We start from the raw sequence: 20,032 nt of genomic DNA on the forward strand, positions 1-20,032 counted from the left end.
CTGAACCACAGGGGGACGGTCGTCACACTGCCACAGGGTCAACGGCAAGCAGCCCTCACTTTCCCACCTCCTGCCATGACCACGGGGGAGAACAACCGACACCACAAAAGCTGGACCGAGAACAGACACAGCAGATGTTACTGCTGCAGTTCCCCCGACCTCCTTCACGGCAGCGGGAGGCGCTGTTCCTCTGTGTTGCGTTACTGCTCGTAAATGAAGGATAAAAGTTCAACCTCAGGGAACGGGAACCCTCGTTCCAAAACGGCATCTTACTCTCAGCTTTTAGAAGAAAAAGACGAACGACCAAAATAAAATAATAAATGGATAATATTTATTTTTAAAAACTCCAGGGACGCCCCGTGTCAGTGAACAGTTCCGTCTCCGGTGCCGCCCACAGCTGCCCTCAGCGCGCCCCCAGCTCAGTGCAGCACAGCGCAGGCGGCTGCAATGCCCCGAACGCCAGAACCCCGGCCTCCTCCCTCGCACACCGCCCTCCTTAAGGCAGAACGTTCTCCGTAACGGCTAGTGCAGCGTGTCTGCTGGTTAACCGCACCACACATCATCCCACGGAGACTCCAGGGGGCTGAGGGTTACATCCACAAGGTCATGGTACCGGGGACAGAAAAAAGTCCCTTTTCTTCAGCTAAGAGACCTCAGCCACGAGCATAGCACACTGCCTGCTTTGAAATATAAAATGAAATGCTACTGTAAATGAAAAAATTTGATATCCTAAGTGACTATTATTTAGAAAAAATTCTATTTAAGTTGATACTTAAAAGAATTGTGATTTTTTTAACCGTCTTGGACAACTAGTTGATATACCTTAAACTTAATTACACGTTTTATTAGGTATCGCTTTCAAAAGAAAAAAGATGTTTATATAAAAATTTTGTCTTATAAAAAGTGTATAAATGTCATTCTGTCACATGTCCTCCCTAACACAGTGTACCTGTGACATCTGTGAGACCATAAATATTAAACATGTTTTACTGCTGGGATAGAACTGTGTAGGTGACAAGGGATGGCGTCACTTCGGCAGGAGCGATGCTGCTGGACATCTTTAAAATTCTGAAGTCGTTGTTGGGAACGTATTCTATTCTGCCTCTGGCTTGTGCTCACCCATCTCCACCGGCATCACCACGCCCCGCCTGGACCCCAGGGACGCTCGGCAGCGCCCCCTGGACAGAGAGCGGCGACAGTGCACTTTGGTGACAAAGGATCTCGTCTGAGACTACACCTTCAGATCCTTTGTGACTATCACATTATTGCGAATTTGTACAAACGCCATTTGTACTTTAAAGCTGTACTATGTAACACGTTACTATGCTATCACAAAATACCCTTTTCTGTAAATGCATTGGAAATTTTCTTGGGCATTCTATTAGACCTATTTTCTAGCGACATTCCTGATGCTAACAACCAGGTATTTCAAAACTCCAAATTCAAGGTCAGTTTTCTTAACTGTCTGAAATTAGTTACTTGCGTTAACAGGAGCCCACAGGAGTGCCGACCCTGTGTGCCTCCATCGTGTGTCCATCTCATGGAGCCTCCGAAACAGTTCAAACAAAACCAACCAGCCAAGTGACACGAAAACCTTTCCATTATAAAACTGCCGAGAGATCACAAGTCAGCTGATCCACAAAATGATACAGGATAAAGCCGAAATAGCTGTGTTTTTTCCGAACAATTGAACCCAGTTTTCCTTTCCCCTAAGGTTATAAGAAAGTGGAAAATCTGCCTTTAAATTATGCAGAGATTTAAATAAGCATTTATCTATCTCCCCTAAGAAACTAAAATGTTTCTTTTCTTAGAATTATAAACATTCATAACGCTCAACCTCTCCTCTGTGGCCAGTATGTTTTTTATGCCTGCTCGACCCCCTGCAGCCGAGGCGGGCCGCGCCGCCCAGCTATGTGTAGAAGATGATCTCCGGGATCTGCCCGTCTTCTATGGAGGTGCCGTTGTTGTTGCCGGGCGAGCTGAGGAAGAAGAACACGGTCTTGCCGGCGGGCGTCTCGTGCACCACTTTCTTCAGCCCCTTCGTGCCGTAGTGCGAGTCCGGGCCCTGAACGAGAATGGAGGCTCATCGGTCCTTTTCCTTTAACAAACACTCAGTTCCCGGCGGTGTCCTAATTAGATTAACGATCCGGTATGCTGCCTTATAGCTCCTATATAAAATCTGATGCCAGGTCATTTAATGAAAAATGACATTTTTGCTACTCAGCTAACTGGTGACTAAAATCACCGAACAGGGAGCTCAGGTACTAGAGAACAGTGACGGTTTTAAGAAGACGGGTAGGCCCTGGCCGGGCGGCCCAGCGGGCAGAGCACCACCTGGGTACCCCAGGGCTGCGGGTTCGATCTCTGGGGTGGGCACATACAAGAACCAACCAGTGAGTGCACAAGTCAGTCGATGTTGCTCTCTCTCAAAAACCAATGAAATAAAATATTTTACAAAGTTATTTTATCTCTGTCAATCACTCAATCTCGTACTCCAACAAAGAGCTACTTCTTAACGAAGAACCACTGCCTTCAGAGCAGAGCTGTGTCCTTTCCCTGCCCCTCCCGCCCCTCCCCCTGCGGGGCTCCCAGGCGCTGACCCAGGCCCTGCGGGAGACACGCTCCACCACGGAGTGCCGGAGGACGCCACGGGCCCCACCGCGGCCCAAAGTCTGGTGCGTGCAGGACGACTTACCTTGAGGGTCGCGCACGCCGTGTAGCACACGTTGGGCAGGATCTCTATGGGTTCCTTGAACATGACCCTGAACGTGCCGGCGCTCCCATCACAACTAAAGCCAGTGTCGTTCTGGCCCAGGGTTTGTTTCTTTTCATATTCAATGATCTGTAATTTTTAAAAGAGAAGTTACGATTAAGTCAAACCAACTGAAACGAACTTTCATAGAAAATGTAAAGCCCTTGGGATGGCAGAATAGACCGCTGCTTCTCTGTGTGATGATTCCTCTCTACGTATCTCTCACCACCAGCAAGGCGGCTGTGCCCGGGCCGCCAAAAAGCGGCTGTCGCCCATCACCACAGCAAGGGCGGGGAGGCGGGGCCGGGCTGCCGGAGCAGGCAGCGCCCGTCACAGCCGTGTGGCTGGGGCTTTAGAAGGCGTGGGTGTTGGACACCCGAGGGAAATGAGCCTCTGCCCCTTGCTAGCTCATGTCTCATCACTAGGACACTCCAAATGCTATTTTACTGAAATTACAATGGTCTTAAGTGCAGTATTCAGACATGTGGGTATTAAAATGTGAAAACTCTGACTTTTCACCTGAGTTCCAAATCTGTGCCAGGCTCTGAGGAAAGAGAGGGAGAGAGCTCCTTGCATCTTAATGCTTCCACGAAGGGTTCCAAGACTCCAGTTTTCTGAGACCTGGCTTTTGACCAATTGTAAAACAGAACTCTCTAGGCTTAAAATGCTACTTAGAGGCTTTCTGATTCCTTTGATAATTACACTGAAATTTGGGTCTTGTCAAAATGACATCTTATAAAATTACAGGTGTGTTATATTTCAAAATGATATACAGTGTGTGTGTGGGGGGGGTGTACCTGTATATTGACTTGATAATCCATGGGACCGTGAATAGAGCCGTATAAACCAAATCCAACTATAGAGATTCTTCTGTTAACTGTGAACCTGAGAGAACGATCAAATACAAAACAACACACGTAATTCAGTAAGCACTCACATTCTGAAGGCTTATCAAGTTTTTCAAGTGTTACCCAGAATGTCTAATTTTGCTCATAAAAAGGGGAACCACCACAAATGAGACATCTGTGGAAATACCACCTGCTTACCAAAAAAACACAGCTCTTTCAAGTAAATGTTAACTTAATGGTTAAAACCACAAGGAGAGCCTGTTTTCTGCACTATACAATTTTGAGCCACAGGAACTTATTTACACTAAACACCCACTCTTGCTGTAACGGTGACTTCTGTCCAACTTGTCTGCCCATCTCCTCCGCGCACACTGTGCCGGCCGCCAGGCCTGAAGCTCGGCGCCCCGAACCGCGACAGTCCCTCGGCGGGGCAGGCACTCACTGCAGGCACGACACTGGGGAAAGGGCGAGTCCACCCCTCTGGCACTGGCAGCCCACCGGAGGGCACTGCCGACGGACAGATGAAGGAACCGGTCCGTGTGCCCCGTGGTAAGAGCTGTGAGGGACACGGGCCGTGGAGGCGGAACACTGGTGGTGCAGGGCGGGGGGCAGGACCTGACGGTGAGCAGAGTGGGGTTTCACGTCGAACAACGGCAGGTCCAGTGTGGTCGTGACAGTCGCAACCCCCCCCCGCAGAGCACCTCCCGTGCCAGGCACGGAGCCGCCCTTCTTCACACGAGTCACCTCCTTCAGCCATCAGAACAGCTCTACGGTTAGGGGACACAGTGTTCTTTTTACCACTCACAGCTCTTAGAGTTGTAGAGACGGAGGTTTGGAGAAGCCGACCGGCCCTATCGGAAACGGTGGCAGCGCTGGGCCCCGAGTCCAGGTCTCCCCGGGTCAAGACCCCACGTTCCCAGCCCTGTGTGGAGTTCCAGGGCAGCGTGAGCATGACCTCCAACAATTTTTAATGGAGAATTTATGTATTTTTCTTATTATAAAAAAAACAAGATAGTTTCTGCTAAAAAAAAAACCCAGAAAGTTCAGCTAAACAAACGAGGGAAAATTTACAGGATCTCGGAATCCACCACCCAGAGACGACCCCATTCACCCTTCGGTACGTTTCCTGCACAGACTTTTCACTCCAGTTTTTAACCACAGGAAAACAGACTTTTTTTCTTCACGAACATATATTATTTTTAAAATTTTTCAATGTCAGAAAAATTTTTACATCTTCTTTTTCACGCAGAAAAGGCAAAGGATGCGTGCCGACACTGTATTTAAACCACCCGTGCTCGCCAGACCATCTGGGTCCTCCGCGGTTTTCGTTCCCACGCCCCAACACCACGATGCACGGTCGTACAGCTAACGCATCCCGCAGCCCTAGGCACTTCCTGAGGGCGAATTCTGGGAGTGGAATTGCTGGGGAAGACGGAAGGTACGTTCTTAAGGCTTGAGCTGAACATCGAATCGGTAACACTCTACATACACAAGAAATGAAAATCATTTCTCTTTCACTCTCAACAACAAGTATTTTCACTTTTTTGCTGTTGAGAGACAGATGATTAACAAATTCTATTTATACTCCTCTGATCATTAATGAGTGGATGCATGTGTTCACATGCTCCCCGTCCGCTGGATTTTCTCCTTAATGAAACACCCACTCACGTCGTTTCCCCGTGTTTCTCTGAAAGACGACGTTATGTAGTTATTCAGGCTTTCTCAGTGATATCCACCACAAAGAGCTTCCTGTTCGCCACTGATCTTCTGACTCGATGGTGGTTCTGGACATAAAATTTTGAATTCGTTGCAGTCTAACTGTGGTCTATGCCGAGTGTGAAGAGGCCTATCTCACCCTCACAATAAACAGTCTCCCGCTCCAGCGCTTCCCGGCTTCGTTTTTTATGTGAAGATTTCAATTCATACGAGTACTGGCAGAGGGAACCGGTAAGGACCTTTCATGTTCCCTCCCAATGTAAAAGCTCATTCACATTAGGTTCATTTCCGAGCTCTGTAGTATCTTCCGTACGATACTAACCTGTTACAGCTTTACACTCCTTATGTTTGATCCACATCACTCTCTTAAAACATTTGCTCCCTCAGACAGCCTGTGGAACAATTCTGCCGAGCCACGCCCCCAGCAGAAACACGTGACCCCCGAGTGTCAGTGCTGACGGGGACTGGCGGGCGTGGGAAGGCGAGTAGGACCCAGGCCTGGTCCCCGGTTGTTCATGAAAGGACCCCGCTGTGCACGTCCTACAGGATCCAATCCCCATACTTTATGTCACTTGTTACTGTTCTAAGAGGGATCTGTTTTTACCCAATGTTGTCACTGAGAACGTACACTTTTTATTTCTGGATTGCAGCAACACATAAAGGAACGTGCCAGCCTAACCGTCTCAAGCGCCCGGGTCGGGGGCACTCAGTGCATTCGCAGCGCTGAGAACCATCGCGACCGCCCACCTCTGAAACCGGGTCTGATGCCGCGCAGCAGGGTGTCAGAGCCGTCTTCACTGGGGCCAGCCAGCCTCCCGGCTGCCCTCACGGGGCCGAATGTAGTTTCAGGGCTGTATCAATGTAACTGCTCCCTGACGAGGGGCAAGGGGCTCAGCGCTGCCACCGGGCAGAAACAAGGTGCCGGGCCGGACGAAACAAGGCAGAGGGCCGGACCTGGCCCGCGGGCCTGGTGCCATATGGGAACGCCCTTGGCCTCTGCACGTGTGTTTCGTGAGTGGTCCCTTTCCTCTCATTGGTCCTAATACATTCCTGCTGATGCTGAGGTTGTCCCCAGAAGCCACGGGAGGCTTTGTTTTCACAGAGCTCCCGGGGCACCTCGGGCAGGGCGGGGGGCACCGCATGCAGGGCGGAGGACAGCCCCCAGACGAAGTCCCAGCTCTCAGGTGTCCTTCCGACTCCCTCTGGGAAAACACCTGCTCGTGCAGGTGACGGCGAGGCCGGTGTGCTGCGGAGAGCGGCAGGGCGGGCGAGCAGGCGACCCCCCTGCACCCGCCCCCGCGGCCTCCCAGCCAGCCCCTCCCAGCGCCCCTCCAGACCCCGTCATCTGCTCGTGACTGTGCGGGAACGGGAACGGAGGAGGGATCTCACCACAGGTCTTCCTGACAGCTACTAAAATAATCCCGCTGTTTTTCTTCTTTGATCTGCTACCGTGGTGAATGGATTAATGTGTTTCCTAATGCTGAGCCATTCTTTCAATCTACAAATAAATTCTCTTTGCTCGTACGGTATTGTTTTCCCACGGTACTGCCAAGAGCCAATATGCTGGCTAGTATTTTACACAGAATTTCTTCCTGTGTTAGTGCGGCTGAGCTACAAACTTCTTGTCTGGCAGACTCCTGTGCTAAGGGGTACAGTCCTTTCAATAAATAACCGATAGGCACTTTCTTCTTTTACTGCTCAAGGAAAAGATCTGTCCCTGAAGTTTTGATAAAACTCACCTGTAAAAACCACCTTGTGAAGGGACAGTTCTTTGATAACCTTTAATTCCTTCCATGGCAATGGGTCTATTCAGGCTTTCTTCTCCAGTCAATTTTGATTATTTATATGTGCCTATAAAATGATCCATTCCATCAAGACGTTCAATTTATTAACACAGAGTAAACCCAGAATTAAAATAAAACTCTCCTCAGTACATGGTTATACTCCCATTATTTCTAAATGTAAGTTTGTTTTCTTTATTACCTTTCCCAGAGGTTTTTTTATTTTATTGCCTGTTTAAGGAGCCAGCTTATGGATTTATCAATTCTATTATTTTTAATTCATTAATTTCTACATTTACCTATTTCCTTAAAAAAAAAAAGATTTTATTTATTTATTTCTAAACACTGGGGAAGGGAGAAAGAGAGGGAGAGAAACGTCCATATGTGGTGGCCTCTCACACGCCCCCTACTGGGGACCTGGCCCACAACCCAGGCATGTGCCCCAACTGGGAATCGAAACAGCGATCCTTTGGTTCACAAGCCAGCACTCAATCCACTGAGCCACACCAGCCAGGGCTTTTTTTCTTTTTTTTTTGCTGTTTACCTTCTAGCTGCTTGGGTTGATGCTTAAATTATTTCTACTCTAATTTATTTAGTAAAAGTAGTCTAATGATTTTTTTGTGACACTCTGTCCGTCATGAGTTTTCAGACACAGTATTTTCATTGTGAATGATTACTGAATAATCCACAAATGCATTTTTAATTTCCATTTAATTCCAATATTTATAAGGCTCCTCATCCCCTTGGAGTCCCATTTTTGACAAACTTGTTATTATAGTTTCTAGTTTTATACAAAAGTGCTGTTAAATAAGTGGAAACTGACTTTATGAAAACTGGTTCTTATTCTATTTTGACATTTAACCTAAAGAGATACAACAGAACAAAGATAAATTCCTAACAAGATTATACACATGCATCTTTTAAGATGTTTTTTCTAAAAAAAAAAAAAAGATGTTTTTTTCTTTCAGAGCTTTTATGAATGTACCTCCTGAGACAGTTTCCCTGCAATGTCTGCGTAAAGCCACAGCTCACACTGAACGGAGCGAGATCAAGTGCAGTAAATAAACTGCAGCCCTAAGGCTGTGAGAAGAGCATTTGGTCAGTGCAGGTCCCAACCTCGGCTCACCCGCAGCAGCAACCCGCTCAGGATTCGCGGAACGGGAGGCAGGCCCAGCCACCCCCTCCTTCCTTCGCTTGTTTCCTGGGGACTCAGGGAGGAGACCAACGCCCTCCGGGCACAGGAGGACGGAAGCCACCCTGGCCGCCACCAGCCGCGCCCGCCAGGTACCTGATGCGGTCGCTGGTCCCGCTGTAGCCCCAGCGGCTCTCCACCTGCTGGAAGCGGTTGATGCAGCACTCCTTCCCGCGCAGGCAGCACCGCGGCCGGTCGATGTAGTCCACCCGGGGCTTGGGGTTGACGGTGAAGTGGAGGAAGAGGTTCACCACTTCCCGGTCTGACAGAATGCCAGACTGCGCGGGACCTGTAGAAACGAAAGCATAAACCTCAGTAAGAGCCCCTTGATTTCAATTCCTAATTTTATACCGCTCCACAGAATACTGTGAATTCGAATCCGGAAGATGTGAAGCACCAACGAGGCAGACAAGTCTTAGCATGTACAATTTCAGCACATGCAGGGGCCGGCCGGAGAAACGCCCACCTGAGTGTGGCTGGCAGGGTAATAACACGGGTGTCATCACTTACAGTTTTAAGTTGAACGCTCCACCTAAAATGTCATGTGCTGTGCTTGAGTGTGCTATTGTTATGTTGCAGAATTACAGGCTGATGATTTTGTAATAAAAGAGGGGCATTATTTGTGCTGAACCCAGCATTTCAAGATTTTCTAAATCCATTTGAGGTTCATCCAATAAAATCTGAGTGTTGAAATCATTCATTAAAAAATGAAATAAATAATGCCTGGCTGGCGTAGCTCAGTGGATTGAGCGCGGGCTGCGAACCAAAGTGTCGCAGGTTCGATTCCCAGTCAGGGTACATGCCTGGGTTGCAGGCCATGACCCCCAGCAACCTCACATTGATGTTTCTCTCTCTCTCTTTCTCCCTCCCTTCCCTCTCTAAAAATAAATAAATAAAATCTTTTTAAAAAATTAAATAAATAAAATCATTAATAAACCAAAGCTTAGAGGAAAGCCTGGACTTTTCTATCCACTTGCCTACTCCAAGGACCACAGACCTTTGTCACCAGAAACAGGAGAGTCCTCTCCCTTGGCGGGCAAGGTAACGGCAACCAGAGCTGCTGTCACCTCCGTCCCCCACCTAGTACCCGTCTGAGGCTGTGATCTGAACAAGGGCATGTGTGTGGAGGCGGAGATGGACAGGGCAGGGCTTCCCCTGGGTTTAGAAGTCGGCTGAGGCAGGAGCTGACACAGGAGAGCTGTGCAAGACACGTGTGTGTCTCAGAGTCCCCTGTTCGCTGTTTCTGAGCTCAGAAAAATTCCAGCCTGCTTTAACTCATCCAGGAGTAAAGGCTCTTCCTCACAGGAGAGGCCAGGAGAACCCTCCCAATGCTGGTTAAAGACGACCCAAATAAGAGACTGCAAAACTACATTAAAATTTTTTTTTAAAGCTGCAAAATAAACAGCTAATAAGGAAGAAGTTTGGGTTAGGAAGTCATAAAGTTAGAGCTAAATGAAAAACCCTGATTTTTAAACACTAGTGTTCCTGAAGAACAAGCAATGAGAAATAAGATAATGCCACAATTTAAGTCTGTAATAAAATATCCCTCATTGAAAAAAAAGTCTTCAGATCATGAAAAACAGCCTCAGATACACACCGGATACCCGCCTAGGGAAAGCAATCCGAGACACGTCCAGGTGACGGGGTGAACAAACAGAAAGAGGCCAGGGTCTGCCACACTCGGGCGGGCGGCGAGCGCCAGAGCAGCACGGCCGGAGCCACGGCAGCTGCACCCCAGGGGCAGGCAGTGCGCGGGTGCCAATGGGGCCAGCGAGGGGCCCGCAAAGGCGGGGAGAAAGAACACACCATCCTACCACTCCTGTCTTACATGGGCAAGGTCAATAAATATTATTTTAGTATGAAATGGACAACTAAGAAAATAGACGGGGGAAAGGTAAATGCAACATTTATGATTTCCTAATCTCTGGGTAGAAAACAAAGCAAAGAAAACACACACAATACCAAGACAGAGAAAATAAAGGGAACTCTGCATTAGATCACTTTTGGAAATACAGACGTAATTTGGGGGAAAGGATCATTTGACCATAAAAATACGTCTGTAGGCTGGAACAGCCACGTCACAGACCAGCTCTGGACGGAATGCGCACCGCAGCCCAGCCGAGGGAACAGCGGAGGGAAGTGTCGGGGCCAGAGAGGGGAAGCGCTGGAGGCGGGGCCTGTGTCTGCAGGCACCTCCCCCTGGGGGAGGCGCTGCTCTGCCTCACCGGCACGACTGCCCAATGGGAACTGGCGACCGACAAACTGGGGCGGTCCTTGCTTGACTGGGGAGACCCAAACCGGAACTCAAGCCTCCATGGCAGCCAGACAGTGACCCCCAGAAGGGGTGCAGCGGAAAGACAAGGCCAGCGTGCTGGGCACGCTTTCCGTGTCTGCTGATTCCCACGTTCTGCAGGAGCAGGAGCAGGAGGAAACCGAGACCGAGGAACCTAGCAGAGCGGAGCTGCTAAGGGACGAAAGAGTTAAGCAGAAATTCCAGGTGTTTCACAAGGATTACGACCTTGGACAAGGCACTTACCCACGCTCAGGTTCAGTTCCCTGACCCATAGAATACCTACTTTCTGTATATATAAAGCACATTAATTATATAACCTGTAGCATTGTGAAGGACCGTGAGAATTAAACACAATTGAACACACGAACGCACACGCATGTCTCATGTAACTCGGAGAGTCACTGGTTCTCAGTAACGACAGTTTCTCTCCCGGCCTCGTGCAGGGGCCCGGCTGGCGGACCGCTGAAACGGTCCCGGACAGACTCGGGTCCAGCTGGGGCCTTACCCGCCGCGAACTCCTCGATGGTCATCAGCGGGAAGCGGATCAAGGACAGCGCCTTCCCCAGCGCCTTCTGCTTGTTCCCGAAAGTCGCGGGCAACTGCTGCCTCTGGCACTCCGCTTCCGCCCAGCGCACAACCGCTCCGAACAGCCGGCTCTCTCGGATGCTCAGGGTGTCTCTTTCCAGAACCGCGCAGAGTGTGTCTACGGGTGAAATACAGAAAATAAATCAGAAACATCTTGCTCTTTCATGAACAATACCGACAAACTTGCTTGTAGTAAGTTTTCAAACCGTTAAAGTAGGTGAGGTACTTAAAACTACAGACTATCCTTTATTTTTAGAAAATTCTGTGCAGCAACGGCCCACACACTCATAGTACAACCACACATCTCTGTGCCTTGCCCTGCTCTTCCCGTCCCCCACACCCATGTCTTCACGCGGCGCGCCTGCCTCCAAAGCCGGCCCCTCTGCCTCAGCCACTCACGCACCACCAGGGCCTCCTCTGGGATGACCTTCCTAACCCGAGTCCAATCAGAGGCGGCCTCTTCATGTTTTGGATTTGCATAGTAATTATCTTCTAGATATCTAATTCAGAAATGGCAAAAACCACCTTGTCTCCTATGCCGTCTCTTCCGTTAATGTCTTAAATCTTAACTCTCACAATGTGTCCCTTGAGTCTCCAAACAGATGAGCTTTTCTTAAGCTTTCTTAAGAAAAATTTTATCTTACCTTTCTTTGTATTTCTCTTTTTTTATAGGACCCTTGTAAATATATAATGCTGTGCGTATGTGAGCAGTCAATGGATATTTTTAAGACTTGACGTGTTTTAAAAGGCAACGAGGTAGTTAAGACTTTTAGGCGTACCTCACAAAAATAAAGAAAGCCAACATCTTAAAGGGGCAGACGTAGAGCATCTGGAAGACAAACCCCAGGGTGACACCGGCTGGCCCTCCGAGGCCGACGGGCCGGGTGCCCCTGCAGGGACCAGACGGGCCCCGCCTGCGCCCGCCCGCTGGGGACTCACCGATGTCGATGTCGGTGAAGCCCTCGGCGCTGATGGCGTCCGTCGTGCTCTTGTCTATCGTGTCCAGGCAGAGGCTGGCGAGCTGCGGTTCGTCAAACAGCCGAGCCTGAACACGTGAAAAGACCGTGATTTTGTTTCCGCCGCTATGTTACCTGCAGGCTGTGTGCACTCAACGTTAACACTGCAAACAGTAACAATGGCTAATTATGTAAAAACGCCTCCTTAAAATACAGTTATAACATTGAGATAGCCTCACGACTTTTCATCCCACAATCAGAAATAAAAAGCTGAAAATACACGTGCCCCGCCGGCACACCAAATTCGCATCGTCGCCACCGTCTGTGCTTTCACGTGTGTGTATGCACACTGCCCACTTCCTTGCGCATTACTCACTTTAATCATTGACACACACCCTACGTTAGATAAGGGAGACATTGGTATCCAATTTCCTAGACGAGGATGAAGAGGGTCAGAGAGGTGTTCGGACTGGCCTAATATCAAGCTAGTCATGTTGCAAAGCCAGTACGTAAAGCCAGTCTTAGACTGTTTTCACTCAGCACTACCAATTGTCCAGCATACGGGCACAAAAAGATCAGGTTTTCTCTTCCCACTTCCTGTGCTGATTGGTGGGAGAAAATGCAGTAGACTTTTAAAGTAACGAAGGCTCTGGGGACCTCGTAAAAAATTATGCCTAACGACAGAAGAGCAAATAAATAAAGTCATGTGACTTCATGAAGGCGTATTATACAACAATGAGAATGAAAACCTACAACTGTTCACAGCAATATGAGTGAACCCCACAGACTCGTAAGCCAAAGAAGCCACAGTGTGTACCGAGCAGAACGGCACCGGCTCTATGATTCCAGCAGGGCTGATCTGGGCGCTAGGAAACCAGAAGTCAAGGCTGTGTGTGCTGTATCAGAACGCAGGTTATCATTTTTTTTTTTAAGTTAGAAAGCCGCAGGGACCGGGAGTGGCAGCTAAACTCCGACGAGACTTTAAAGAACCGTGACGCTGGAAAGGAAGGCGCGATGACAGGAGTGCGGTCTCTCCCTCCGGCCGAGCGCCAGCTGCGTGAGTCCACAGCACGGACGCACACCAGCTGCCCGGCGGGAGCCACGCGGGGGCGCAGAAACCTGTGCGGGTGCCGCCACTAAGTGGACCAGACCACAGGCGACACCATTGTCTGGTGTGGCTGATGATGACTCTTCGTGTAATTTTAAACTAAAACTCATCTTCAAAGGATTCGATAACTCGGATGCTACTGAACAAGAGATAAACACACCTAAGTTAAAAAGTTATCCGTATCTTATAGAGGAGAGACGAATGCATTAAACACACTGGCTTGTATTTCAAATATACAGATCGAACATACGATTCATAATTATATTTATACACATATAAACACACATATTTTAATCAGTAGAACACCTCTTAAAATTACAGAATATTCAAATATGGTTGTAAATGCTCTTAGATTATATAGCAAGTTTGTTTATACTAATTTGCTTCATTAAGTTTTTCATAAATTTTATTCCTGAAGAGAAACACAAAATCTGTACCACAGAATGGATGACGTGTACAGGTATACACAGGTGGGGTGGTAACGTTTGCCTTACGTAACCTGGAGGGCTCATCAACGATCAAAGCAATGCATTGGAAAACAGGCCATGTGTATTTCATGTTACGTGTGTGTGTGTGTGTGTGCATGGAGGGGGCCTGAGCCATCTGAGAATAAATTACACTCGTTATCACCCTTACCCTTAAACATGTCAATACGTGTTTGCTAAGAGCAAGGACACTCTCCCGTCAGCGTCCACTGTGCTGAGTGACACCACAGCACGGTCATCTGCTCTGCGTGCAGCTCGTCAGCTGACCCAGCCGTGTGTCTGTAACACCCATCCTGCCGGCACAGGATCCCGCCCAGGATCGGAGCTCACGTCTTTTTAAAACGTGAAAAGCAGTGCATTTGTAACAAGTGAAATGCTAATGTGAGCAAACGTTTTAAACAGCCAACTCAACTATCTTTTTGGTTGGTGTTCATGCAAAGATTCACCTTTCACTCCGGGAAAAGTAATTTTTTAAGGAACTGCTTTACTCGGGGCACAAAGGTCACACTTCAGCCGCCCGGGTTACCCAGGCAGTAGGTATCGAGTTCCCGTGGAGCCCACGGCTGCGCCTCAGAGCCCGGCCTCGCCCTGATCACACGGCGCCCCGACTGTATCACTTCTCACTAAGTGCTTTTCCCTGCGCGAGGCAGCTGGCACGGGCGCCGGCCCTTTGTGCGGGGGTGGAGCTGGGTCGTCTCCAGTGAATGAACGGGCTCCTTCCAAACGACTCCCTTGGCAGGAACAAGAGGTTCACATGACAGTCTGTTAACTAATTCACATGACCCTGCCACTGGAAAACGTGGAGGAACGCTGGGAGCTCAGACCAACGAGGCACCGAGACGGGCCTTTCCTGCCTCACAGTGGTCTCTGCTGGCCCTCCCCGTGCGCAGGGTGGTCCGGACATGCCAGCGCCACCCGGAAACGCAGGCTCTCAGGCCCCACCCCCGACCTCCTACACTAGCAAGTGTCTTTTAATTGTCAAACTTTCATTTACTGCTTTCTGAATTCTAAGAACTTTTAAACCTGTATCTTTGGTCTGGTCAGGGCACCTCCCCGTGCCTTGGCCGCCCACCCACATGACGGGAGGAGCGGCGAGAAAGCCCTCACCCAGAACACGCACACCCCTGAAGTCCCCGGGAACGCTGAGAACGCTGAGTACATCGGTGCACGGGAACGGCTCGGAGCAGCGCCCGACACACGCTGCCACGCCGGCAGCAGTGTCACGGCCCCTAGGGAGCTACCGTAGGTGCAAGGGGAGAGACCTGACTTTCACCACTCGCTGTCTGACGTCGCACGGATATGTGCCTAAACTTCCACTTTCTCACCGTTAAGGTGGGGACAGTGACAGGCAGCAACGTAACCGGGCTGTAACTAGGGTCAAGGCGAGCACTCGCACGCAGGCACGAGCTCGGTGTCTGGCACAGTCTGTGCGCGGACGTGGAGTTCAGGGGCCACGTCTAAGAGGAGGCGAGATCAGCTTGGTCTCTGCTCTGTAACTACAAATACTTCTGGACAATCAGATTCTTTCCAAAGCTGCCCTCGCACATTTTCTGTAAGCAGGCTGGACGCGGAACAGGGAAACACGGGCTCTGGGCTCTGGTCCCACCGAGCCTGTGGTGAGGTTTTTGGCAGGTAACTCATTAGGCCAGGTTTTAGTCTTTCCGTCTGGAAAATGGGGACATCGTGATTACTGCCAGTCGTGATATTTGAAAGGATCGTATGTTACCGGCTTAGTTTTCCCCCCTCATTTTAACTTGCTGACTTCTGTGAATAAGGTCTCATTCTGAGGTCCCGGGGACCAGGATGTCACCCCATCAATTCTGGGGGACACAACCAAACCTATAATACATGGTTAGCTGAGAATTTTTTTTTAATTCATACAAGAGTATTATAACAGAGCCTAAAAAGAAAAACAGCAAATTGCTTATTTCTGAAGTATGAAGCTCAGCTTACAGACATTCAACAAATGCTAAACAGTGTATGTTAAGGACTGGTTAACGGCCCCACAGATGTGTTCAGCTGGTAGAAATTCACCAGACTGCACACTTACAGTGTGTGCACTTTCCCTGTACTTAGCCAGAACGTTTTTAAATGTCAGAGAAAGCATATTCCATGTGAGCCTTAAATTTTAACTCCCCCAAGAGTGGGTCAGCAGGCTTACAAGTCCAAAGACAGTAAATTTTGGAACTTCTCGAGACTTGAAATACTCGGTGATTATTTCAGACCCAACAAAAACTGAGAACAGAGATGTTCAGAAAACTTCACGCAGCCCTGGCTGGCATAGCTCAGTGGATTGAGTGCGGGCTGGGAACCAAAGTGTCGCAGGTTCGATTCCCAGCCAGGGTACATTCCTGGGTTGCAGGCCGCAGCCCCCAGCGACCGCACATTGATGTTTCTCTCTCTCTCTCTCTCTGTCTCTCTCTCTCTCCCCCTCCCCCTCCCTTCCCTCCCTAAAAATAAATAAATAAAATCTAAAAACAAACAAACAAACAAACAAAAAAAAAACTTCACGCTACCATTCTCTCGATCGGAGCTGGTACCACGCTGGACCCCGATCCAGCTCCCGCCTTGAACAGCTGCGTACCTCTGAGTCTGAGCACCCTACTCATTGTGCTTCTCCACCTACCTACACGATGGTGTGTGAACTCTAAGTCCTTTCCATTCTAGAGCCCTTTAAATCTGATCCATCTCCCTGAACGGAACTGCGAGGATAATTACCTTTACTTTAAAATCATGATCTGGAACTACTTCAACAGGAGGCAGTAAATGCCCATGTAGCTACGGTCCATTTTTCAAGCTACAATGGCCCAGTCCTTGGGCACACGGACCTACCTGGGTAAGTAGCATGAAGGCGTTGTCCGCCCTCAGGTGTTTGGTGAGAAACTCCACGCAGTGCGCCTCCAAGGCGGGGACCGCGTACTTCTTGGCCGTATAGAGAGTGGTCATGACTGTTTCCGGGCCGATCTGAACCTCATCTGAGTAGAGGAATCTGGAAAGCAATTGGAAACCGCAGAGATGGTCAGCAGTGTTTCAGAGGAGCAAGCAAGCGATCCATCAACGCTCAAGCTCCGGGGAGCAGGTTTACAAGACAAGGGGCAACCTGGAAACCTGAAACGTGCACCAGGACTACGGGGCGCCTGCCCGCACATCAGCCCATTTCATCCTCACCGGACCCCGGCTCCTGGAGAGGCAGGCAGTCTCCCCGGTTGACAAGACCGAAGAGAAAAAGGACGTCCCTTCTAATCTGCACTTTTTAATTCCGAATGAGGTTAAACATTCTTTGTTAACTAGCTGTACATGTTTTCCTTTCCCTCAACCGTCTTTCCTACCCGTGTGAATTTGTACTCAATTCCGCACGGATCTCCCTGATTGAGCTGAGGGCTGTCTGGACTGGCCACCTGTTCTCCTGGCCTACGGGTCTCGGCCTGGGAACCACCCAGGACGCCGCCGCTGTTGCCATAACAACGCAGTGGGCTCCCGAGGCGAAAACCAGGTGATCTGGGATGGGAGTCACCACCTCCAGCCAGTTACTTGCCTTTTCCAGGCCTGGGTCCCCTTTGCTAAAATGTGGAAGTCGATCCCTCTACGTCCCTACCTGGACTTTTGTTAATAAGAGACAATAATGCCAGCCTGGTAGCTCCCTTCCGTTAAATGGAATTAGTCAGGAGTCGGTCTGAGCCCAACGATCCAGAAGCAAAAGCAGCCCGGACCGCAGCGTCCGGGACCTCGTCCGCGGAAACGCAAGGCAGGCGGACCCCACGCTTACTGCGTCGGCACCGACTCTCCCGGGTCCGGACGACGGGGAAAAAAGGGGCCCCCTCCCCGCAAGCAAAACACGGAACTTGGCAAACGGGCCAGCGGGACGACCGCTGTTGGAACGCGACGTGAGGGCGCCTGTCAACGGCAGGACCCCGCTGACCGCACGGGACGGGGCCTGGGGACCCTTGCCGAGCGCCGCCGAGGCTGGCGGGCCGGAGCCCCGGCCAAGGTCACCCCGAGGCCGCGGGCCGCTCACCTCAGCAGCGCCAGGAAGGCGGCGGGCTCCACGTCGGGCAGCTCGATCTCGGCGGACGTGGTGGCCATGCCGCCGTTGAACATGGCGTCGAAGACCGCGCTGCCGGCCGCCAGCACGAAGCGGTGCGCGGGGATGCGCTGCGGGCCCCCGGCGGCGGCGGAGGCGGCGCGGCCCTTGCCCAGCACGAAGCGCACATCGCTCAGCAGCTCCGAGTTGAAGAGGAAGGCGAAGCGCTCCTTCAGCGACGCCTTGGTCGCCTGCCAGTTGTACAGCGGCTCCCGCTGCAGGGGCAGCAGCGGCCCCAGAGGCGACGGCGGCGCTGGCGGCCCCGCGGCGCCCGCCTCCGCCTCGGACCCCGGGGTCTGCTCGCCCGAATCCGCCGGCCCGAGCGAGGCCATCCTCCCGCGGCGCGGCTGCTCGGGCTACGGGGAGCCCGCCCGCCGCACGGCCGCCATCGCCGCCCCGCCCCCCGGCCTTCCGGGAAACGCGCTTCCGGAAGGCCGCGCGCCCCCGCCAGGCGCGGAGCGGGCGCGCGCCCGCGGCCAGGCCCCGCCCCCGCGCCGCCGCGGGTCTGGGGTGCTCGCAGCTCCCTCCTCTTCCGTTCTTTCGGGCTATTAAAAACTGGTCCAGCGCCCCGCGTATCTGGGACCGATCCCTGGGCTGTCTGTCCCTCCGGGAGTTTCTCACCTGGAAGGGGAGAGGGCCGAAGGCCGAGGGCGAGGCCGAGGGAGCTAGCGGGAGGGAGGGAGGGAGACGCGCGCTGACCCTCTGTAATCCAGCGCCTCCCCTTTTCCTCTGTCTTGCTCTCTTGTGCTGCATCCGTGGGGACGCACGGACTCTTTTCTTCTTTTTGTTTAGTGTTATAATCCGTCACCCAGAGCTAACCATATTTTAATTCTCAAAGAAACCATAAATGTACCAAAACAAAAAAAATAGCACAGGCCCCGCTGTACCTGGTATAACCACCTAGCTCTAACAGACATGGGCAGGTCACTCCGCAGGAGCAGCTGCCTGCGGGGGCTACCCAAGGGCAGACGGGGCATTCTCCAGGGTGCACCACATGCTAAGACACACACCAAAGACTCCACAGACTTTAAAAGATAGATATTGTGCCAAGTGTCTTCCCTGATCACAACGGGATGGAGTTAGAAATCAATTTTTTTTTGAAAAAGGAAAACTGGGAAATTCATAAAATTGCGGAAATGAAACAACATACTCTTAAACGACCAAAGGATCAAAGAAGAAATCATAAGGGAAGCTAGAAAATACTTAGAGACGCACAGAAACAAAATCACAGCAGACCAAGCAGACCAAGTAAAACAATGAAAGCAGTGCTGAGGGGTGGGTTTACAGCCACAGACGCTCACCTTGAAAACCCGATGGATCTCAAATCAACAACCCAGCTTTGCCACTTAAGGCAGGAGAAAGAAGAACAAACTGAACCCAAAGCTAGCAGAAGGAAGGAAGTAATAAATATTAGCGCACTGATAAAACCAAGAACAGAAAAACAGTACATAAAATTAATGAAACCAAAAGGTGGTTCTTTCAAAAGGTCGACACAATTGATAAACGTTTAGCTAGCTAAAAGAGAGAGAGAGAGAGAGAGGACTCAAGTTACTAAAATCAGAAAGGAGAGTGGGGATGTTACCACCTATGCAACAGAATAAAAGGGCTACAAGAGAGTACTATGAACTGTACGCCAAAAAATTGAAGAACCGAGATCAAATGGGCAAGTTCCTAGAAACGCGACACAGGGTAACCAAAAGACATGTCAGTAGACTATGAAACACAGAGAGGAACCAAGGGCAGAAAGCACGGAAAAGACTGTATGTCTGTTAATCATATGAGGCAAAGCTGAAAGAACTAGCACATGAGTGACGGAGCACTGGGCAGTGAGGAAGAGCAGGGTTTAAGGAAACGCTGGCTGGAAGTTTCCCAGAGCGAGCATCCCACCAAAACTAGGGGGAGCTGCATAATTTCTTTGGACCTGGCCTTGGAAGTCACATAAGGTCAAAGCCATTGAATCCTATTGGTTATGAATGAGTCACTAAGACCAGCCCAGATTTAAAGTGGGGGTGTGTGGGGGGGGTATATAGACCCCACCTCTTAACAGAGGAGTATCAAAGAATTTGTGAACATGTTTTAAAACTGCCACACCACTAAAGTGGAATACACCCATCTCCTACGGCCCAGCCATTCCACTCCTGGAAGGGCTCCAGCAGGAACCAGCGCTTGTGCCCACACAGAGGGAAGTACATGTGTGTGCAGAGCAGCTTTATCCATACCAAATGGCCAGAGGCT

The 20,032-nt window shown here is 50.3% G+C and overlaps 1 protein-coding gene across 2 annotated transcripts; it reads right to left on the reverse strand.

The window, feature by feature from the left end:
• Positions 1-496: 496 nt before the first annotated feature.
• BTBD1 (BTB domain containing 1) lies at positions 497-18,211 on the reverse strand. 2 transcript variants are annotated; one of them, XM_028502223.2, is made up of 8 exons: positions 17,732-18,209; positions 16,549-16,705; positions 12,107-12,212; positions 11,088-11,285; positions 8,386-8,578; positions 3,550-3,637; positions 2,696-2,842; positions 497-2,065 (listed from the first exon to the last, which is right to left on the reverse strand). In XM_028502223.2, exons 1-8 carry the CDS (start codon positions 18,127-18,129, stop codon positions 1,910-1,912), a joined length of 1,443 nt encoding a protein of 480 aa, XP_028358024.1. In that variant the 5' UTR covers positions 18,130-18,209; the 3' UTR covers positions 497-1,909. The 2 variants fall into 2 exon arrangements, with proteins under 2 accessions (XP_028358024.1, XP_028358025.1); XM_028502224.2 differs by lacking the exons at positions 497-2,065; positions 3,550-3,637 and having other exon boundaries at positions 2,740-2,842; positions 17,732-18,211.
• Between the last annotated feature and the right edge of the window lie 1,821 nt (positions 18,212-20,032).

The sequence above is a fragment of the Phyllostomus discolor genome, chromosome 12, assembly GCF_004126475.2.
Source record: "Phyllostomus discolor isolate MPI-MPIP mPhyDis1 chromosome 12, mPhyDis1.pri.v3, whole genome shotgun sequence".
NCBI classification, from domain to species: domain Eukaryota; kingdom Metazoa; phylum Chordata; class Mammalia; order Chiroptera; family Phyllostomidae; genus Phyllostomus; species Phyllostomus discolor.

Coding starts and splice junctions, on each gene's coding strand:
- BTBD1 (XM_028502223.2), bottom strand. CDS start 18,129: ATGGCCTCGCTCGGGCCGGCGGATTCGGGCGAGCAGACCCCGGGGTCC. Junction 12,213..16,548: donor CCTTCATGCTACTTACCCAG/GTAGGTCCGTGT, acceptor TCACGTGTTCAG/GCTCGGCTGTTTGACGAACC. Junction 8,579..11,087: donor CATCGAGGAGTTCGCGGCGG/GTAAGGCCCCAG, acceptor TCGTTTCTACAG/GTCCCGCGCAGTCTGGCATT.